Source organism: Spea bombifrons, chromosome 7 (genome assembly GCF_027358695.1).
Source record: "Spea bombifrons isolate aSpeBom1 chromosome 7, aSpeBom1.2.pri, whole genome shotgun sequence".
In the NCBI taxonomy this organism is placed as follows: domain Eukaryota; kingdom Metazoa; phylum Chordata; class Amphibia; order Anura; family Pelobatidae; genus Spea; species Spea bombifrons.
In genome coordinates, this window is record NC_071093.1 from 42,978,653 (window position 1) to 43,002,658 (window position 24,006).

The 24,006-nt window shown below is 45.2% G+C and overlaps 1 protein-coding gene across 1 annotated transcript in view; it reads left to right on the forward strand.

Moving 5' to 3' along the window:
• Window positions 1–1,030: 1,030 nt before the first annotated feature.
• Window positions 1,031–24,006, forward strand: part of CASKIN1 (CASK interacting protein 1) — a 55,748-nt gene continuing 32,772 nt past the window's right edge. Inside the window, exon 1 of the mRNA XM_053470467.1 lies at window positions 1,031–1,553. Within this exon, the coding sequence (XP_053326442.1) occupies window positions 1,460–1,553 (94 nt within the window). The 5' untranslated portion in view covers window positions 1,031–1,459. The remainder of the gene's footprint in view (window positions 1,554–24,006) is intronic.

The following is a 24,006-nucleotide window of genomic DNA, read 5'->3' on the forward strand; positions in this document are numbered from 1 at the left end:
AGCCGCAGGTAAAAATGTTAAATTCTGGGAAAAATCCAAAATACAGAATTATCACTGGAGCTGGATTTGTAGGAATTCATTTTGCAATTCTGTATGGTTACTGTGTTGATTCGGGTTGAATGGTTACTGTGTTGCGGGTTGTGTTGTTACTGTGTTGTTGCAGGTTGTGTTGTTACTATGTTGGTTCGGGTTTTGTTGTTACTGTGTTGTTGCAGGTTGTGTTGTTACTATGTTGGTTCGGGTTTTGTTGTTACTGTGTTGTTGTGGGTTGTGTTGTTACTGTGTTGATTCAGGTTGTATGGTTACTTTGTTGGTGTGAGTTGTGTGTATTATGTGTTATATTATGTGTTGTGTGTGGTGTGTATGTTGTGTTATGTGTGTTGTGTGTATTATGTGTTGTGTTATGTGTGTTGTGTTATGTGTGTTGTGTGTATTATGTGTTGTGTGTATTGTGTTGTGTTATGTGTGGTGTATATGTTGTGTATTATGTGTTGTGTTGTGTGTATTATGTTATATTATGTGTTATGTATATGTTGTGTTATGTGTGCTGTGTGTATTATGTGTTGTGTTATGTGTTGTGTATATGTTGTGTTATTATGTGTATTATGTGTTGTGTTATATTATGTGTTATGTGTGGTGTGTATTATGTGTTGTGTTATATTATGTGTTGTGTATATGTTGTGTTTTGTGGATTATATTATGTGTAATGTGTGGTGTATATGTTGTGTTATGTGTGGTGTGTTATGTGTGTTGTGTTATATTATGTGTTGTATTATGTGTGTTGTGTTATGTGTGGTGTATTATGTGTTGTGTTATATGTTGTGTTATATTATGTGTTATGTGTTGTGTATATGTTGTGTTATGTGTGTTGTGTTATATTATGTGTTGTGCGTTGTGTGTGGAGGAGCCGCCTCCGGCTGCAGTTCGGAGTCGGTGCAGCCAATACACGGAGAGAGGGAGGGAGTGAGGGGGAGAGCCGGGATCAGGAGACGGAGAGACGGAGGGGGCCGGGGGGGAGCGCATCCACACTCTCTCTCCCAGCATTTCGGGAGACAGCCCGTCCCGTCTAGCAGCCGCTGGCCTCATCCAGCAGCCCCCACCCCGGACACCCCAGATACCCCGCACCCGGGGACCTGCAGGCCCCGGCATCATCTACCCCAGCCCGGGGACCACCATCCAGACCCCTCCAGGATGCTGATTGCTGCCTCCCACCCTACAGTTTCTGCCTGGCTCCTCCCGGCTGGAGGTGTCTGTGCTCCCCCCCAGCACATCTGACACCCTCTCCCCACCCCTGCTGGGTGTCTGATCTCCATCACCCCTCTCTCCTCCTTCTCTCTCATCACATCCCTCTTCTAATAAGGATGCTCCAGTTATAAGGACCAAGCAGCCCTTCTCAGGATCACCCCCCCTCCCTTCCCCTACTGTATCCCAATCTGATCACCCCCAACAAGGCACCAGGATGGGGAAAGACCAGGAGCTTCTCCAGGCTGTCAAGACTGAGGACCTGGGGATGGTCCACAAGCTGCTGCAGAGACCCAAAGCAGGCAAAGCCAGTGAGTAGAAGACCGTGATGCCTCTAATTGCCTTCAATGAAGGATGATATGAGAATACGAATGAATTAGCAGGCCCACTCTCACTATCCGAGCTGCCCTAATACCCCGGAGATGCCTCCTGCAGTAGCGGTGGGGTGGGGTGGCAGAGAGGTCTGCAAAGCGTCACCATGGGGCTGCCTATAACATCTGATTGTGTATAGCATTGATATGGGACCGTATGGCGTTGATGATGATGATGACATGTTGTCTATCTGTAGATAAAAACCCCCATACCGGGTCTGTCACCATGTATTGATGATTATTGATTAACCCTTTGCGCGCTAGGAGACCTGGGAAACAATGCAATGATATAGTGGGATAGAACCTATAGGAGTCATCGTCATCTTATAGATTTCGGCACGTATGGACCCCCTTGCGTTAGGGGCGAGGAGGTCATTCGGCTTTGTCACCTGTATTTTTAGGCAGGGTACAGAGGTTACGGGAGGAGACGCTGTCTTTTGGCAGATGCAACGTGACAATGCATTGCGCGGGGCCGGGAAGGGTTAATTGTGTTACACCGCCTAAATAAAGCTCAGCTGGTCCCCTCCTGGTTAAATAGAGAGGGGGGTAAGTGTGAAAATCCTAATCTGCGTCCACAGAGATAGATGGGTGAGGGGCGTTATACTGATGCTGCAGGATCCAGAGATGGGAGGGGACAGGATAGGGATGGAGGAGGCAATAGTGGCTTTTAGGAACATCTTACCCCCGCCAGCATGTGACATTTCTCCTTTCTGGGATCACCTCTCCCTTATGGTTACGGGATGTCGGTCACCGTTGGAAGCCTATGTATATATTTTGTAAGAACAATGTATCTCTTGAAGTTCTTCATGGTAACCTCTGTTGGCCCGGGAGTACCTTCTATTCCGCGTCCCGTTACCTTTCCCTTTTTTGCTTTTGTGAATGGTATGGTCCACAGAAGGACGTCTATTCTGCTAGCAGAGGTGGCACCATGGATCACTTGAATTCCTCTAGGCACTATTGGCTAGATGAGCAATCTAATTCTCCCTGGAGCGAGATGCTCTGGAGTCAATACAGCTTCTGAGTGATATGGAAAAGGATAAAGTACAGCAGTGGGCCATACCAACTTGTGTCATAAACGGGTGCAAGTTTACTGTTTTGTAGAATTCTATTAGAAACACATGGTTTTTTTATGTACATTAGGGTTGTTGTTCCTTTTGACCTCCGTGTCATCGGGTCCCTCTACTCTTCCCAAACTGAGACATTTTATTATATTTATTATTCTTGAGTTGAGTTGTTAGTGACAAAAAAAAAGGGGGCCCGCTGTGTACTGTTTTGTCCTCAAAGATGCCATTAACGTAAACCTCAATTGCGCCGGATACTTTGGTGGAACTGGGAGTGATGGATTTACCGTCCGTACTGAGAGACGTTTTCAGTATCGGTGATATAAACCATAGCAGGGTCTGATTGTTTAATTACATTTTAATTAACGGAATTCTACGACCCTGGCAGGAGTACGGACCTCTAGGACTGTGTTCGACATTCGCGGTTCATAGAATTGGTTTATTGTTTTTTTTTGTGTATCTGTTTATACGTTCTACCAGATCTAATGGATTCAATTATGGAGAGAATCGGCCCGTCTAGTCGCCCGTTTCTCTTGCTGTAAAGACTCAAACCTTAATCACTCGTTGGTCTCGTCTTAGATTCAGGAGCCGTATGCCTACCCCATGCATGTTTAATACCCTCACTGTATTACCCTCTACCACTTCTGCTGGGAGGCTGTTCTACTTATTTCCCTCCCTCTCAGGAAAGTAAAACTTTCTCACAATCCATCTAAGCCTCTGACCTTCTAGTTTTAGATCATGGCCTCTTCTTCTAACATTCTAAGGTTCCCGATAATTGACTTGGTCTCCGCGTCGATGAGAAAAAAGGCTTCAGCTGGGATGCTTTGTTGTTATTAAAACGAGAGTAGGACGTGAAGGAGTCGGCTCCCAGAGTGTGAGACCCTGAGAATCTGCCCATTAACCCTGAGATTGGATCAAAAAGCCCCCGAGACTCAGGTGCAAACCCTGACTGCTCTTCTGGAAAAGGCATCCACCTGCTTGCTTTTATGACAGCGCTTGGCATTGTACAGATATAATTCTCATAAACTCCAAATCCTTATTTTGTTAGGCATACCTCCCAAGTGTCCCTGTTTAATATGACCAGTCCGTCTTTGGTCCCCAAATCCCTGTGTCTCTTGATGCCCCTCTTTCCTTGGAGCTCACAATGTTTGATGGGTATGGGGGTCCTACCGCCCCCTAAAAGCCCCAATACCGTGTATAGAAACACCTCTCCTGAAGGGTAGCCATCAGGGCCAAACATTCCCTGAAAATGGAATTGTAAGATTAGTGATTATTTCCCATCATTCCGAGAGGAACACGGGATTGATCAATGATCTACAAGGGCTAATGGATGTGGCTTTCTTGACCCCTCTGGGCTCTGGAGATCTGTGCTGTCTCTTCTTCTGATTTCTCGCTAGAGGAATTATTCACAAACATTGGTATTATCACCAAATATGGGAAGACCCGGCAAAAGAGCTTCTATCTGGATCCGTGCCTCAAACGTCTCGTTAAACTCTGCTCAGACACCAGGGAGACGACCCAAACAGGCAGAGGAACCAGGGGGAAAAGCCCCAATATCATTTATTGATTCATATAGCGCCATCATATTCCGCAGAGCAAAATGCCCTGGGTTAAGTTTGGGCTGGTTTGTGGCAACCTGACAGTCCAGCTCGTTCAAGGGCAAACCTGTATAGAGTTGCCCATGAAGGACATCACTGTCTCTCGTGTCAACCCACCTAGAGGTCCATTCATGTTCCTCAAGATATCTCAGAGCTTGTTGCTCATGGAGGAGAACCAATTCTAACGGGGCATTGAGTTAGCCCAAATTCAGATGACCAGGTATCCGGACCCTCTCAGCTGCCCAAAGTCCATCCGCCCAGTGGGGGCATTTACTGAGCGACCTGGTGGCAGCGAGCGAGGAAGGTGAAGGAGAAAGTTCTTCTGAAGAAGAGACATTGCAGGTTTATTTTCTGTACTGTTTAGGAAAAACAATAATCAGATATCAGGTTCTAATGCCAAACCGAGGATAAAAATCATCCAATAAGGTTGTTCCAGGCAAATCATTGACGTAGAAGATCAGAGTGTGTAGAATTCTGTCTCTCGATCAACACCATGCCCAGTAATAATAACGAAGAGACGAAAGACTTTGCCTCGCTAATAATTTCCGTCGAGATAATTGCCGAGCGGTCAGATATCCTCTTGGGCTTTCGGGGATGGTTTGACTGAGCGTCACAGAATATGGGGCTCACCGCACGTTCCAGACCGGCCCCCGTAGGGCTCTGGATAACTAATGACCCCCTTCATATTAAGGTGGTGAAAGTGGTGCAATCGCTATAGCAACCAATGTAATATGACTGATGATAGCTCTACTGCTTTTGCCATAGATCACCACTAAAAATGTTCGCTACAGATACCCCCCCCCCATTCTATCTTTCCATCCCTTTAATTGATTTTTTTTGGCAATGTATGTTTAATAACGGCATTTAATCTTCGACAAAAAATAATATACAATATGTATAATAAATAATAAATAAATTATATTAATAAATAATAAATAAATTATATTAATAATTATAAATATATATATTTTTAATAATTATAAATATATATATTTTTAATAATTATAAATATATATATTTTTAATAATTATAAATAAATATATATATATTTAATAATTATTATAATAATATAAATATGAATATATATATTATTGAAATATTGATAATTAATATATAATATATTATATTAATAAATATATATTAATATATAATTTAAAATACCTTAAATCACAAAAGACCACCCTGAATATATCGAGACCAAGGGACAGGTTAAGGTTTACGGTCCTTGCAGCAGGAAAATTGATCTGTTTCGGTTTGGATGCTTTTGCTGTCTTATAAAGAAATAATGACAAAAGGAAAGTGTTTACTGAGTTTTCTCTTTTTGGACAAAATTCCTCTTTTTATCGGAATTGATTCTCTAGGATTGAGACCAAATATTTCTAGCTAATGGCTGTTGGCAGATCTTGGTCATTATAGGACACTGTAGGATCTAGAAAACAACATTTACCAGGCACCGCACCAGAATACTGCATTTTATTACATTTTGGGTTTTTTGTCTTTTTAATAAATTGCCCAATATTAAAGATTCCATTCCACAAAAATGCAAAATTTTTATCCAATCCGTCATTTAATTCTTTATTCTGTCTTATCAACATTTTAATAAACATTTTTTTTTGGGGGGGGGTTCTATGGCAATGGCCTATCACTGCCTGCTTTTGTGTCACGTGACAATTAAGCATTCCCTGAAAAATTTTGAATGAGGGAAAATCTGGAGAATTTGGCTGCATCAAGGAGTTTTTTTCGTGGGCTATTTTGGAGCGACTGTGTTAAAATTGATGACTTTGGTTACGCAGACCCCAGCGGGTTTAGTAAACAAGGGAACGTTACTTGTCGCCATCTGTGTTAGCAGAGAACATTTAATACCCAGGTACGAACAGACGGGGCGGACTGGCAGCCCCCCGCTGCATGCTTGTTCCTCGCGGCGGGTTGTCCATGCTGTTCAAGTCAACGCCGAGGACAGAATGACTGCGGATCGGCCCGGCACCAGCAGCGGGTCGGGGGACTGGCAGTACCCTTTATTGGATAGCTGGGCACTTTATGACAAGGCGCTTTATGACATGGAGTGTCGGGATATGACATCATATCCTCCGCAGTGAGGGCCATGACTGTGGAAGAGCCTTTAAGACATGGGGCATCAGGGTATGACATCATATTCCGCAGTAAGGACGGCAACAGTGGAAGCGGCACCTTTTAGACATGGAGCGTCAGGATATGACATCACATCCCGCTCTCCGCAGTGAGGAAGGTGACTGTGGAGGAGGCGCCTTTAAGACACGGAGCATTAGTATATGACAAGGGCGTCCAACCTGCGGCCCTCCAGCTGCTGCAGGACTACATCTCCCATAATGCCCTTTCAGCGAAGTGGCTGGCAGAGGAGTATGGGAGATGTAGTCCTGCAGCAGCTGGAGGGCCGCAGGTTGGACACCCTTGGTATATGATATCATATCTCCCGCTCCGCAGTGAGGACGGTGGCCATGGAGGGGTCCGCTTGAGAAGCTGCCCTCGATCGGTTATGCCGTATTCAACGTGATAGTTGTGTCATGTGACCTGGCGCTCACTCTAGAATGTACGCTGCTTTTCTGGAAGTAAGCAATTGTCCTGTGCGCTGTGTTGTCCGCAAGCTGGTATTAGTAGTTTCTGCACTCCTTCCACAGGAGCTGGTGGTAATCACGCAGGAGGTATGTCTGACCTTACGCCAAGCTGTAATTGTGACATTGTGTTGCGCAACCTGAAAAGGTTAAAAGTTTTTCCCGGTTTATGAAGGGTTGAAAATGATATTTTTGTTTTCGCGCCAATAACCTTCTATTAACCCCTCACTTAGCGCCTCATTGTTAAAAGCTGCATTTTTCTTGTATCCCAATGTAATAACCCTTCTCTCTCCCCGTAACCGTGGAAACATTCTTTATGAATTGGTCTGCGGTGCCGAAATATTTACATTTTTGTAAGCGTTCGTTTAATAGGGATATATTAGTGTTACAGTTCCTGCAAACGACAACTCCCATCATATTCAGGCATCCAGGACGATGAATGAACCTGCATTTCAAAAACTAGAAACATATCACTGAAGCGATCAGATTGAAATCCAAAGATACCCCTGCAGGGTGCTGCTGAATTAGCAATAAACGGACACTGAAAAAAGAATCAGGACTCTGGACAGGAGTCTGGACAGCTGACACGACATAGAGGGCATGATTCAAGGCAAAATCATTTGTAACTCGATGGTAGTAAATACTTGGATCAGCCTCCCAGCAGAAGTGGTAGAGGCTAATATTGTAAGGGAAGGGAAACATGCATGGGATAGACACACGGCTCCTGAATCTAAGACGAGACCAACGACTGATTAAGGTCTGAGGATATAAACGGGCAGACTAGACGGGGGCCGAATGGGGCCAATCTGCTGGCAGATTTTATGTAAAGCTCCCCCAGTACATATCACTCCTGATCTTAGATCGAATGATATAGCAAAAGCTTTCACTTATAGCGGATGTAAGGGTTAACTTTTCATGGACTTCTAAAAAGATACATTACATCATCATCTGACCCTATGTATAAGGGGCAGTTCCTCTTCACGATCCAAAGCCCTCTGTCCCTCTCTTCTAAAAGCTTGAAGTGTTTGCAGGGTATGAAGTCATCATGACATCATATCCCAGCGCGGATCATGGATCCCATGGAGGAATCATTAGGGGAGAAGTCTATACCGGTAGCTGCACGGACCCCCACCTCCACTCGGCACGGACGGACGCGCATGTTTGGTCACAATATGGTTCCATTGACATACCTCCCAACTGTCCTGCTCTGTGCCGGACAGTCACGCTCTTGCCACTCTATCCTGCTTTACCAGCGTATGCTGCGCATGCACAACGCTTCCAGCGACGTTCTACCTCCGGCTTTCCTAGTCACTGGGGGTAGTAGCTTGAAGGTATACTTTGAGGTGGATAATGTCGCTGACATACAGCAGTTGGGGGGTTAATACTCACACACCGGTTATTGTATTTTGTCACCGGTCTTCATGTATTCAGGGCTGTAAAGTGTAAGATTAGGCAGCGGGGCAGTTCTTGGCATGAGTCCGGGACCATAGATGCCATGTCAGCAGGGGCACTGTCTGTGGGCCACCCCTCATGCCCAGCAATACCTCCCTGGCAGCCAACACGCTATTCACTGTCAGCAGCCCTGACCACCCCGGGTAACACAGGGGACACAGCGTTTGGTGCCAACGTCACCCCGCTCTGATATCTGCAGCCGTTACGCAGCTTATTGACATGGTGCACAGCGAATGGTGATTGTGAGTGTCTATTGCTGAGCTGTGTACTTGTGTGTGTATGTGGGCAATGTTAGTGTCTGGGTGTGAGTTGTGTCAGTGGCATGAGACGACTGTATTTTAATGTATTTAATGTATTTCTGCCTCGTGTAACTAAACACAGCTGGGAAGTGTGTGGCCCCTGAGAGACAGACGACAACATATCGCAACATTGTTACAAATTTTATTTGTTTCTCAGAATTTAGTTGAATTTTTTTTAGTGTTTAATTTTTAGGGCTGTAAGTGCAAAAAATTGGTGCTTAATATAAACTGTTGGTTAAAACCCAAGTCTCTTCTGGCAAGTTAGGTGGAAAATATCAAAGTTGCGTCCTTGTACATGCGCGCCGACAACGCAAATCCTACAGAACCAAACCAGAAGGTGCTTCAATATCTCAAAGGTAGCGGGATAAAAATTAATTTAAAAAAATGTATTTTTTTAAAAAAATAAGAGAGGTCCCACCATTAACAATGGGGAGGCTGATGGGATGCCACCCGATAGGGGCAATAGTGAGAGGTGTGTACACCATGTCTAGAAGGTGGGGGTGGGGGTTAGGGGCAGGGAGCTTGAGAATGTGTTTTACGGTCGGGGCAGCTCCCAAAAAATCTGCCCCTATTAAGATATTTTATTTTAAAAAAATATTTAATTCTGTCTTTACCGTTCAACGAGCCCGCCTAGTTGCGTGTATATATATATATATATATATTTTTTAATTAATTATTAAAAAAATGAATTATTGGTTAAATCCCCTAATGGAGCGACGATGGCATTTTGTGTTCCGATCTCTAGGAATTAGGTGTCCGAGACCCGTTGCTGCTTGTTGTCCATTGTGTGATTCCACATCGTGATAGCAGAAGGTTCCATGCCCTTGAGATTTATCGGGATTATCTGAACTCGAACAATGCCCTCTTATTTGCCCCTCTGGCCGAGCGCTCTGCTGCATTGTTCTAAAGCCTTGGAGGCTTTATCCGCGTGTTCCCTTTACAGAGGGGGGGGGCAGAATAACATTTCAAATGAGAAATCCTTCCTCGAGCGTCCTTCAGGTAAAAGAGCTGCTTGCTTTTAATGCAAAAAAACCTAAATACGCATCAAAAAGCACATTTAATTATGTTATAAACTGTAAAGGTGACTGTTCTTATTAACAATAAGGTACTTAAAGTGTATTAAGTTACTTATCTTAGGTAGAAGCTGCAGCTCCCCACCTCTTTCGCGGTCCAGTGATTGGTTGCCGGATGGCATACAGCTAGGGGGGGTGGTGGAAAGGGGCAAACGCATGTGGGGGATTCTGCAGAACCACCCCCAATTAAAGGGACTGTTCAGCTGTCTGCATAGGCATTAAAGTGGATGTGAGGGCCGGACTGTCCCTTTAAATTTAAATTTTGGAATTTCCGCAGGGCTGTCGTAAAGCCGAAAGCCCGAGACGGACTGCGTGGTCTTCTCGCACATTTTCTATCTCGCTAGACGTTTCTGTCATCCATAATGTGCTTATTGTATTGGAAGCGTAGGACATCGCGCCGCCAAATAGAGTAATAACAATGAGGATATATAGCCGGCTTTACTGGGGAGAGGTAAACATATCAGGGAAGTTACATAACGTTTATGCCTTGGAATCATCAATCGCGGGTTCCAGGGACGTGCGCGGACAGGTCTTCGTTCTCTGGGAACCTAGCGATGGGAGATCAGGAGAAGAAGCGAGGAGAGCAAGGACGGCGTGTTATTCTGTTTCTGGAATCATGGGTGTATGGGCAAAAAAAAAAAAAAAAAGTCTAGATCTGGAATAAAATGAGGAAGGGCATTCAGACCCAACTGTTATCGTCATTCCCACCATTAAACGGCACGGCAACTCCAACTGTTATAGGACAATTGGCTTCAAGCCAGCAATGGGACAAATTTCCAAACCAAGCAACACCTCCTTCTGTAGATGTCCTTCTTTATAATCTAATTACAGAAATGATGCTTTTTACATAAAAATGAAAAATAATTGACGTGTCGTATTTAATGCCAGTGTACGGTTCCACTCATGTGATGGGTCTTCATCAGAAAAAAAGAACCAAAAAAAAAACAAGCAAGAAGGCTTTGTGAAGGGTCAGGAGTAGCTGCTGAAAAAGGCAGGGCTGCCCCAGGCAGCCTTTAGTGGGTGGAGACAGGGCAGGAAGTGGGAAGGGAGTGGGTGTGGCCAAAAGCTCCCCTGTTCCGGAGAAAGAAGAAAGTAACCTGGAGACCCGGGATAGCAGTGCTTCCTCCGGAGACTCCACGTTAAACCCAGAGGCTCCCAGAAATGATAATAAGCAGCAGACTTACACGTCGGGGCTTGGGGCACAGGGCTGCAGAGACTTTGGAGGCTCATTAATGTTGAATTTTTCGGTCATTTTGGCAAATCTTTTTGTGATATGAGCTCTTGGAACCCTCGGCCCTTGTAGGAATATACAGGTGGAAGATCGCAAAGCAAAAGGCTCTTTAGGTCCACCTTGATGGACGCCGGTCTCAAGTAACCTTCATGTGCTTGTTGGCTGCGTGCGTGAAGTCACCGGGTAATTTCCTTATAAAAATCACGTAGCAGCTCTAAATCCATCTCTCTCCCCGTATAATCAAGTTATTACTATAATCACAGACTGAAGGAACATGCTTTGTGTAAGTGCTGTCGGGAGGTAACTCTGGGCCTCCTAAAGTAACAGCTACCTAAGCCGAGTTAATGCGATGCGGCAAACCCTTCATACGTTGCTACCGAGGAGCTGCCGGTTGCCACTGAGCCGAATCACGGCAGCAACGAAATGTGTCCATGTCCCAAATTAAGACCTCTATGTCCACGCTGACCACTTCTATGGAACTGTATCTGCAAAAAGGCATCCAAGTTGGAACAGAAATCTTTCCATGGTGGGTTCAAGGGCCACTGAAATCTACATTGAACTTAGAATTCTTTTGTAGAACCAAAGGCTTAGTGAAGAACGTACTTTGGAATCTATATGGAGAGGCTTTCGTTCACAAAGCTAGAAGACGTGTATCTCGATAGGGTTTAAAGGATGGAATTCTGTGAAATAGAGACATTTTAACCGATAACGCCTTATAAGCATGGACTACAAAACCTCAGAAATGTAGCAAAGCCAAGAGATACAAAGTTGCCAGGCATTAAATACAATATAAAACAAAGATGGCGTCCCACGAGATGAGTTACCAGCTTGGAGGTCTCTTCCATGGAGGCTGGAAAAGGCTTTGATAAAGGTCCATGCTGGTGGCACGGATGGAGCTACATCGTCGAATGAAGGGACTGCAGCGCTTGTATCAAATATAACAACATTCTCAACTAATAACTTCACTTTATGTTCTTCTCGGGAAACTTTTTTTTCTATATTTACGCACAAACCCAAATTGTATTCCGTGGCGTGATTTTATATACAATATATCCCTCGATGTGTCTCTTCTGCACGGTGGTTTAGATTTGGAGAAAAAAAAAGGCTGCCTGGCTCCCCGTTTCTCCTGTCCATGCCAAAAACGAGTTTATTCAGATCTGAGTAATCCCCCCAAAGGCTCGGGTAATCCCCTCCGTAATGCGATGGACTCTGATTGGGTTGACGGCGTAGGAGATTTATCTGCCGGAGCGGCAATCGGACAGTTGTTTGGATAATTGGGGCAGGTGTCGGGGGTTTGGTTTGTGTGTTTTTGTGTTAGGGCCGGGAGAAAAGGCCATTGCCACTCCAGATGCCAGGGGGCTACAACTCTGGCGGTGTTCTGGCTGAGCAGAATGGGAGTTGTAGTCTATAGCTGTTGGCATACCAGTGGCTGTGTGTGGTTACTCCCCTATAATCACATTTTGGGCAGTTGCCCCCGCAAAGTCTGGTTACAAAGTTTCTTTGGAAAATTATTTTGGAACGTTCTCCAATATATTTCTGTTTTTTTAGGTAATGAAATTACCCCAGATATAATTTGTTGCTGTCTAGGGTAGTGAGTGGCCTTTGGGGTTGATTTAGCCATCAGGACATTATGAAGGGCCAGGATCTCCCTGGAGAAGGGCCAAATATGTGACCGCTTTTACCCAAGGGCAAGATACCCAAGTGGCACATACTATGCCCACCTCGTACCGTCCAAAAGTGACTGCATAGAAAACCTACAGAAGAGCACAGAAAGGATCCAGCCAGGAAGGGAAAAAAATCTGCCCAAAGTCTTGGTTCTCCTAATACCCAGTGTTGGCTCCTGATACTTTCCTCCCCCTGGTGTCTATATGTGGAATTGCAAGTAGAAAGATTAGCTTTGTTAGTCGATCAAATCAGAGCAGTTCAGGTGGTTACTACCCCATCGCCTTCCTTGCCAGCTGCCCTCCCTACCGTGCCGCTTAAATGCCCCAGTTTTTTTTCCAAATTGGAACCCTTGTTCAGCCCTAGGTCAAAATGCGGAAGGACACCTGCTGAAGATCCAGTGTATAAAATGTTCTATAGAACTTGAGACTATAGCCCCCGGCACTAAAAGAGTTAAGAGCCCATCGATAAACCAGTGCAGCTCTGAGAGGGGGTGACTCCGGGGCTGTTTTCGGCCCTGTAATCCTGTGATGCTCTCGGCATGGGGCTCGTTCGCACAGCCAAAGGGCTCAATGAATTCCGCTGAGCATTGTGTGTCTTGTCAGGAACTGGCTGCATCCCCCCGTGGCGCATGAGCTGTTAATACGGCTGATTTCACTTCTGCAAACCGGCACATGACCGCGTCTGGCACGAGGGGCCATCGGAGGCCTCGCTTGAAATTTTAGCTCAACAAGGAGCCGGCTTCATGCATTGTACAACGCCGTGGCATATGGTGGCGCTATATAAAACAATAAATAATACGCATGACTAATATGCCCCTTATGTGTAAAGCATGGAAGCAACCATCTTAACTTCCTTAACTTTTAAAGTCGCAGATTGTTGTTGATTGAGTCAGTCGCAGGACATTGGTCACATAATGCTAGTCCTGCCACAGGCTGCCTCCGATCGCAGCTTCCCTTATGGAAAACAGTCCAATTCCACTGACTGCTGTCCACAAAGCACGGGGGATAGGTAACCTCCATACATTGTTTTTCCCAGGAGCTGCTCAACCCTAATACGTGAAGCACAGAGATATGATGTCATATCATGGTATTCAGCACTAAGGAGGCGGCCATGGATCGGGTGGCTGGGGGTGCTGCCTTGGGTCAGGCCTAGTGCAGAGCCAGAGATAACTACATTGCTGGTAATAATGGTCATTTTATGGGCTGCACCGGCCTCTCCATTAGAGAGACATCCTCTAGACGGGATCTCCGTACAAGTATCCGAGGTACTTTGGATGGTGGAACTGTGAGGTCACTGAGTTGCTTAATGCAAACTTAGGTCAGTATGACATCACAACGCAAAAGTACGGAGCACTGCTATACCTCCCAATCAAAGTGGGGGTGGTATATTTGTATGAAGGTGTGGCCAAGGGCGGGGCTTTACCAAGACTTTTTATGTGCCTCGGTGACCATACCTGGGAACTCTCTGGGTCTCGCCTGGAGACTCCGGCCCCACTCCCCGCCCCACTCCCCTCTCAACAATAGCGTGTGTCCCGTGACATCAGCAGGACGGCCCACTGATGTCAGTGGGACCGCCCATGAAACATGAGTGGGACCGCCTACACGCATCCCGCAAGGGGGAGGCTCCAGGTAGCCGGAGACAGGAAGTTCCCGGGTATCTCGATGATGTATACATTGTCCGAGCGCTAAACTTGGTAGGTACTCTGCGGGACGGGACTTCCTGCCAAGCGTAATATGCTTATCGGGTCCTGGGCTTACTAGGAGCTCAAGCCAATTTGGACCGGCAAGGTTTATTTTGCAGACTAGTCACGGGGGGAGGTTTTGTAGACATTTACCCCATAATTAACCCTTTTAGAATTCAGCTGGTGGAACGTTGGATTTTCAGAACAGCCGCTCATCATTTAAGATAAAATAACACATTCCGTCCCTGACAGCGCGATCTTCTCTGCAGATCTCCACAGCTAAGCACCCATTTTATCATTTCGCGGGGAAATATTTTATTTATAATCCGCTCATCAATTAGAAGAGAAATGGCCTTTCTTTAGTCCACGTCGCAGGCCATAGCCACTTTACAAACAGAGGAGGCATTAATATCTCGGGTTATTATGCAATTACGCAGTCATCGGTTCTGCAGGAGGACGGGTAATCGATAGTTCTTTATTAATGTCATTCTGCCAGGCGGAATAAGTGGAACCGGGCGAATCTGCGATGCCCAGAGTTAATCTTAGGATGACCGCATGGCACCAGATAGCCAGAGGGCGGCTGATCAGAAAGTTATTCTCTTACCGCTCTTTGCCAAGTCTGTCTGTAATGTAAAACCAGCTTATTAACCCCTCAAATGCCCGGGGTCCTTGGACTGCAACCCGGGGAAACACTTTGGGAGCAAAAAGACATGATTTGGAACATTCGGAAGACAGAATTCCGTTATTTTCTGTGGTTTTGGGCTGACGTCATCATGACATATCCACCAAGTTCATGTTGGTGGGTCTCACCCGGACCACCTGCCGCGGTCCCTTGCCGTCTCGAACCCCTTTCGAGTTCCATCAAAACACATGGAACGTTTCTGCAGGTTTCCCTTGAGTTGTCCTGGGTTTGGGGACTCGGCTCATGGCTGCAACCGGGAAGGTTAATTCTCTCAATGATTTACTAAACTCTGTGATCGGGAAACAGACGCGGTTGATATATATATGAAGATTAAACTGTATATCTGTACCAAAAATGCTCCAGTTTCTATAAATCTGATGTCATATTATATTTTGTGAAGACCCTTTCCATCACGCTTTTCCCTTGCCATGGTCCTACCTATTCTACGTAGTCTTCTAACTGAGATAGCTCTATAGGGTTCACTGCATGCATGGTATAAGTGTATGATTTGAATTTACGTATGGGTGAGGGTCCGTAATACCCTACCTAAGACATTCTTGAGTATTAGCACAGTTTAGTACAGGGGCGTCCAACCTACGGCCCTCCAGCTGCTGCAGGACTACATCTCCCATACTCCTCAGCCAGCCCCTTAGCTGAAAGAGCATTATGGGAAACGTAGTCCTGCAGCAGCTGGAGGGCCGCAGGTTGGACACCCCTGGCTTAGTATATGTTCCACGTAATGTTTCGGCTCAGAATGTTGAGTATCTGGCTTTTCAGCTTCTCTGTTACCACCTTGTCCATACCCCTGTAAGGGTTAATACGTATTCCCCCCTCTGTATTTTACCCTCTTTATGGAAGCAGACTCCAGTAATGTAATCTTTGTGGAAGGTCCACGGCTCTGCTGGATGCTGCAGCTTCCATCACTCACAGACGTCCTCCGTTGTAAATAATAAATGAATCATCCACTAAAACAGTTTAAATTATACGTAGCATAAAGTGATAACGTTTTAGTAATGTCGGCGTGTGCCATCTGTCTCTCCCCGCAGGTCATTAGCTTTATAAATAGCACTTCTCAGAAGAGCTAGCAATCTAATTTTGGTCATTGGCCTGAGGGGGACAAGTGGACTTTTTTTCAAGGTCTTGTGAAGGTCAAGCCCATGTCGGAAAGTAGACGGAGGTGGAAGCTGTGATATTTAGGCTCCGATATGGTTACAATTCCTATTCCTGTTGCTGTCAGCCTACACTGGCTTGCTGGTGGTAATGAGATTTATAGTACTAAGACAGCTGCCAGCAGCGGCAATAGGAAGTCTCACCTGCAGACCTCATAATTGGCCAAATACGATATTTAGAAGAAAAATAATGGGTTTTATGCCGTTTAATTTATAAAGCTGTTTCCTGCTGTTTCTATACACATTATCGGGGCTTTTAGGGCTGTAGAACCCTGCGATACCCTCATACCCAGCAAACATTCTGACCTCCTAGAAAAGAGGGGCACAAAGAGGGACTGGCCAGGCTAAATAGGGACATTTGGGAGGGATGGGGATGCACCATAATGGTTAGTGAATTTCTAGGGCTCTGTTTGCTAAAATATCCACGCAAACTCTTCACCAGAACATTACCAATGGCACTTTTCATCTGAGCAGTCATTTCCTTCAGGACAGCTGGCAGGTATTACTAGGACATTTGGCCTTGCCCAGCAGATGAAAGGGTACTCCTGGCAGAGCGGCTGCTTGAAGGAAGGCAGAGGTGTTGGAATGAGGTTTTAAGAAGGGCGACTGAGCCAGATCTAATTCAGAAGTGCTTGTTTTGATTAATAATTTACAAAGGCAAAGGCAGGAGGAGGGAGTGAGTGGGGAGAGCGTCCCTCCCGGGGTCTCGTGTCTATACAGAGAAAATACATAGACTTGAGCAAACCTCCGCACTCATAGAGTAGCCATTAAATGATTATCAGGTAGGGAGTACACCTGAGAGGTGAAAATTCGCAATTAAAGGGGCAGTAGACCCAAATGTTAGGGATTTTATACCTTGTGTATTCATGCATGCAGGTGCAACCTTGGAGGGAACTCTGATCCCTACAGACATTGCAAGGGCAGCTGTCAATACAAGATGGTCATTTTGTCTTATTAACCCAATCAGACAATTCCAAGAAGTGGAGTGGTTGACGACATGTAATTTAAAAAAAAAAGTCATGTATGTGTTAATTGGCTGGGTTTTTATACAATGTATCGTTCAGTGATCCACCATGAGAACATAAATAGAAATATAACTAAGTTGTCTGCCACTGAGGACACATCTTGTCACTACAGCAGTACACTTAAGAACTTGAATTCTGTCCCGGAGTTCCTCGGGGGTGGAGCCGGGAGCCAAACAATGCTTGGTTAGTGTTTTGGTAGGTAGAAGAGGTAGGCGGAGCTCAACACCCCAAGCTGCATGCAGAAGTCAAATTGACTTTGTCATCAGTTGCCCGTACCTAGACTCCCCAGGGCTATCGTTAAGCCATGAAAAATTATGTTTTTTTTTGTGATTTAAGGATTTTTAGGATTAAGTTTTGATGTTTTTTTCTACTCTCCTTGTTTACCAGAGTTCATTAACTGATGCACATGGTCACCTGATCTCATTAATTGTTTATTCTGCTGGTCCACGTGCAAATGTCTCTGCTTTTATCTGGTTTCTCATGGAATATTAACCAAATATTATAAAATGATCAGTTGTTGCTAACGTGAAACGACTCGCCAACTCACGTCCACACCAATCCCATCAGGTAAATCGCTTTGAGTGGGATGAAGCTCTGAAGGCAGGAATATTTTTATTGCATTAAGTAGTTGTCGAAACCAGTTGCTTAACCATGACAGCCCCTCAGGTTGGATTGCGCAGTTAAATTGTGTGTGAATTGTCTACGGCTTTATTGTGGTTTAATGTATTCGTTATTACGTGGGCTGTATTCTAGCTTTTCCCCCTAGGCGGTTGGAAATGATCGGGAGACTCACCCGAGAGAAAGAAAAGTTGTATTATAGTCCTAGAAATGCAAGCGATCCTGTATAATAACACCCCACATATACACACCCATTGTATACAAACCTACACTAAGGTAGTCAAATATACCGCTGACTTCATCCACCCTCCACGTGCGATATTATTATTAGAGTCTCGCTAATGAGTATCCAGAAAAAGTACGGAACACTGAAATTGGAATGTTTGGGAACAATACATTCCAATTTGTTGTCAGGCCAATAATTGGTCATGTTTAAGCTCAGTCTACGTTGATCTATTCATATGAAGTCACTATGACATCATCCAGCCAACAGGAAGTCGAGGTTCTTGAAAGAAGGCAAGGTTGCCAAAGAGCTATAACGCAGTTCTTTGATTTGGGATCTTTTCCGAAATCCCGTATTTTACAGTTCAGTACACAAACTCAACCTGGTGTTACGTTTCTGATTGTTGTTGATTGGTTCAGGCAGCCTTTGTAGGGGCGGGGCAGGAGAAGGGAGAGAACGTCAGAAGAGGAAATTGATTAGATAGAGCTAGAATTTAGATGTAATGTAAGGAAGCTTTAATATGCTGGGATGGTGGTAGATACGTGGAACATCCTCCCAGCAGAAGTAAGGGGATTTAAACACGCATGAGACTGGCGTGTGGCTCCTGAATCTAAGACGAGACCAACGACTGATTGAGGTTTGGTTCTTTACAGCAGGAGAAACGTGACTAGTGGGTCAGATCTGCCACAGACTGCCACCCATCTCAGCTTCCATGAGGTTACGTTTTATATTAATTATTTACAATGATTGGCGAACAAAAAAAGCACGCGCTGTGGGTCGTTTTAATGAATTCATTTAATTATGATGAAAATGTTGAAATTAGACACTTTTGTTTGTAGTCATTTATATTATTAGATGGAACCCTCTTTGAGGCTTCTCTGGCAGCAGGAAAAATTCTCAGCAGCCGCATTGACTGTGAAGTTTTTTATGGCCGTCGTGTCGTATGCCGCAGATATGTAGAACTTTACGCGGCGTTCCGTGACGGCCTTCGCAGAGTCGCTTGTTTTCTGTTCTCGCTGCCGGTACAAACAGAACACGACGATGCGCTTGCACCGTAAACAATAGCGCTGCGCGTCCTTGCTCCCACGGCTTGGACCGCATCGGAAAATGTTTACTGGAAGCGTCCTTAAAATCATCGCTAAAGAGGTGGGAAATAAAGTGCAAGAGCAAGGACAACCCGCGATTCTGTGACAATAGCCACAGAGAGCACCCAGCTGCGCAAGCACAAGATCCCATTCGCTCCGCAACGCTTCTCACCTTCATGCTTTTATGGCTCGAATTTTCTGACCATAATCTACTGGGGGGGGGGTCTAGATTTTTTTGGAAAATTCTCTAAAATATTTTATTAACAATTTATTATTTTTACCAAGACTTTTGTTAAGAGTTATTTAGAAGGACGGCAATACATTTATTTTTTTTTTTTGCACGGTTTAATTTGTTACGACATTTTCTGCTGTTTCTATAGACATTGTTGGGGCTTTTAGGGCTGTAAAACCCTGAGAGACCCTCATACCCAGCAAACACTCTGAAAAGAGGGGCATCAGGGGAGGAAAGAGGGACATCAAGAGGGACTGGCCAAGGACACTTAGGAGGCACTTTAATAATGGAATAAAGGGGGTACATGACACCGTTGGTGGGGTTTCAGGGGGGCCAACTCCTCTTTTTCACCCAACCCTGCTGACACCAATGTCTTTGGGATACATGATACATATTTTTGCTGCAGAATCACTAATGGAAGCGGCAGAAACATTCGATCAGATAATGATACACAATAACACAAAATTCTATTAGAAACATTAATTAAAGTGGAATATAATATTATATTATTCCGCTAATATTTTTTATGGAATATAAGAGCACAACTGCACCATTCTAGGCAACTGTGGGGGTTGTGGGGGGGGGATTCATTGCCAAGAAGTACAGGACTTGTAGCCCAGCTGCAGGGAAGGGGGTACCTATGCTGAGACCCTCTTTTATATCTGATCTTGGATGCCCCGTAATGCTTACAGCAGCATAAGAGTATGACAGCCTTCTTAAACATGAAATAAAGGGGAATAAACCGGACTTTGTGTCTCGAAGGATCTTTAGCCGGAAGGGAAAGTTGTTTTCAGAACTGTTGTCTAGAATTCCCTTTCTAGTCCGTCGGGACCGACTCAAAACGGATCTGTCACTTTCCCAAATATTATGTTTTACAGGTCGGTGCACTGAAAAAAATGTATGTGATAGTATCCTGAGAATAAAATAAGATATATAGATATACGAAGGGATGGCTCCGGGCCTGACTTGAGACGTTCTCTAAAGAGGGACAGTGGAGCAGCTACCGGGGGCCAGTCCGACCTGGACCAGCCCATTTGTAGCAGCGAGGAACGCGGTGGGGTGACGTGACCCTGTGGTGAAAGCACAGCTGCTCACACACAACGTGCAAGAATGAAGCCCCCGGGATGGTAAGATGGTGAGGGGAAAGAGAAACAAAGTGAGAGAAAGGATAAGGGAGGGAAGCAGGCAGGGAAAGAAGTGAGAGAGACGATAAGGGAGTTAGAGAGGCATTGCGCATGTATCCATTCATGCATGTTACAGTCAACGTGTGTGTGTGTGTTAGCATGAGAGTTTGCGTGTGTGTTGGCATGAGCATGACTGTAAATGTATGTGTGTGTATTAGCATAAATGCTTATGCGTGTGTACTAGCATGAGTGTGTATGTGTAGGTGTGTGTGTTAGCATGAGTGTGTGTGTTAGCATGAGTGGGTGTGTATGTATTAGCATGAGTGTATATGTGTGAATGTGTTAACACGAATGCAAATGTGTACTCCAGTGCGCGTGTATGTGTATGTTGGTGTGAGAGCGTGTAAAATGTGTGCCAGTGTGTATGTTGGGAGGCATGCAGCTGTGACTTTGAACCTTGGGCTGTGTCCTTTCCACCCCCTGATGATGTTATTAATCACAGCGCTCAGACAGTTAGGGCGTAAATAAGCTGTACAACCACTTTATTTCCCAATGAAATTTATATTCAAATATATAAAATATCCAAAAACTGCTATTACGGGACACCGTTTCCCCGGCAGCGGTGTTTCATCTTTGCCCTTCCGGCTACTGTCCAGATGAGGGGACGACCAGCCGAGGGGAGCCGGACGGGATATCTCCCGGGTACAGGAGAAGGGGGATGCGCTGGAGATTTATACAGAATCCTTTTGGGCAACGTCCACCAAACCACGGAAAATATTTCTCGACAGACAGTTGCCATGGAAACACAACTCCAAGCAGAGTGATTCCTTTTCTCTTTAGTACATAGGTCGGAATATCCTAGCCCAGGGGAAATACCAATTTAATTTAAGGAATTTTAAAGGAGAAAATCCCACCATTTTTAATTATTGGTACAGCTTTTAAAAAAAAATGCACATTACGGGCATTGGAATATTTTTCTGTTTAAAATAATGTAAAAATGGTAAAAATGTAAATTTTTGTCAGCTTGTAAATTTAAAAGCAATGTGTTATTTCCCCTGTTTTTTTCACTTTTTATTCACCGGTATATTTTAATATCCCGGAATATCTCCTCCAAGAATAATTTTGTAATAATATATAAATTGATTAAACCACAAATAATAAAGTAAATATGTATTTTATTATTTGTGGATTAATCAATTTATGTATTATTACAAAATTATTCTTTTTCCTTTTCTTGTTATTTCCTGTTTTCCCATTGTACAGCGCTGCAGAATATGATGGCGCTATATAAAAAAAAAAAAAATAATAATAACTGCTTTTATTTCTTTGATTTTCTGAATCCACTGGGGGGGTCGGGTCTCTAAGATGCAGCGAGAAGACAAGCAGCCGTGATCTGTGGATGCTCAATTTACATGAATAACATATGTTGTGTGATCAGTATTCCGCCCACACGGCGTAGCTGCCAGATCTTTCATTCATGCGCAGGTTCTGGATCATACTATGATACTATGTGTCTATAAATATAGCAGGCACTGTAGGTGGGACCCGGGATATGTCATACCCGCCACCGATGTATCATAGAAACAGAAGATCTGCCCGCAGATCGGCCCCTTAATCGGCCCTTGGTTGCCTATTCATTCAGGAGCCGTATGCCTATCCCATGCATGCCTAAAGCCTCTGCTTGGAGGCTGTTCCGTTTATCTACCACCCTCTTGGTAACGTAAGATCAGAGGTGGCAACATGTCTCAAAACTTTAACTCTTGGCTGGGCAGCCTGGTACCGACTATCTGCTGGTCTACATCTTAAAAATGGTGGCATCTCCTCATCTGGCATTAAGCGTGTTTTCCTCCATGGGAGATTTTGGTGCAGGAATCATATATATATATATATATATACCCCTGAAAATGCCCCGTCCCCCTATCTCCAACAGCTGAACTTAATCAGAGAGCCGCAGAAAACGGCCCCTGACCCTCCGCAAACGGGGATCGGCCCTCGCAGCCACTTTTAGCTTCCAGCAAACTCTACAAGTGTTTGTTCCATAAATACCCGCCGAGCGCCTCGGGGACCCCGAGCCAAGCGGGAGATTTACCAAGTATAGTCATGCCGAGGAGCAAGGGGACGATTAGCAGATCTTCGGCACTTCCCATGCATGCCTACCAACTGCCCTGCTTTGCCCAAGACAGTCCCGATTTTGCCACTCTATCCCGCTGTCCTGCTGATCTCGGTGGGATACCCTGGGATAACTCTGTGATACCCTCATACCCAGCAAACATTCTGAGCTCCAGAAAAGAGGGGCATCAGGGGAGGAAAGAGGGGCATCAGGGGAGGAAAGGGGGAACATTTTTGTTATTTTAAAATGTATTTTTTTTAAATGGAATATGTGATAGTAACGGGTATACGAGTCATTTTTATTATATCAGATCTTCTGCCTGGAAAATCATTCTCTTGTGCAGCCGGAATCGGGGTGATGGGAGTGGGACTGCCACACAGGACAGGCCGGCAGCCGATAAATCAGATTTGTCAGCGTGAGGCCGCGTATGGATGAGCAGAGGCAGCGACGTATCCAGGCCGTCACCGGCCCACTGGGCATTTGCCCGATGTGCCTAATGGACCTTTTCTTTCGGCTAATCAGATTCAACCCCAAAGATTCTATTGTCAGGAGGTACAGATACTGCGAGTAGACCTGTGTTCAAGGAGGGATTTCACCTGTGATTAAGCAGTGATAAAGGAAGCAGTCAGAGTAGAATGTGATGGAGTCAGAAGCAGCAGGGTTTCCATATCAGCCATTTTTTGTTTCCAGGGCACATTTTCCACGTTGCTAAGCAGCACCCATAGTGTTACCCTGCGGGATGAGAGATGTATCAGTTACTTCACCGCTTTTATACATCCCCCATAATGCAGGGAAACACTTTATAGGTGGGCGTCATCACCCCAGGAAAAAGTGCTGATATGGCAACCTTAGCTCCAGATTGTGAATTTGCCCATGCACTCGGGTTTGGGGTAAAATCACTGTTTTCCGGGTACGGGGGAGGTGCATGTTCCGGTAGTTTTTTGTGTTGCTTTTCTGCATTGAGCATGAAATAAAGGCGCGTGTTAGCAGTTGTTCCAATAGCGGGGGTGCCAGTGCAATCTTAGCCCCAGGAAAGACCATCTGTGATTGGACCGGTTAATCAGGTCACTTCGCTGCGGCGCAGGGTGCGTGGAGGCTCTGTGCTGCTGCGTTACCGGAGGGGTATGTTATGATTTGGGGGGGGTGTTTCCTGCAGGGTCACATCCGGTCAGCAGGCCGGTTCCCTTTGGGACAGGCTGGCAGCCCCGGCGAGGGTATCTGGTTGATGTTACCCATCGCACACCCCGCTGCGGGGAGCCAGTGATGGGGAAACTGCCCAGGGTGGCCCTACAGAAGCTCAATGAAGTGTAGGACAAATACAGCAGGGAAAGAGAATATATCAAGGGTTAGTGTGTAATACTGCGTCTCAATGTCTGTGTATTAGGAGGGGTGGGTGTCCCACTGTCTGTGTATTAGGAGGGGTGGGTGTCCCGCTGTCTTTGTATTAGGAGGGGTCGGTGTCCCGGTGTCTGTGTAT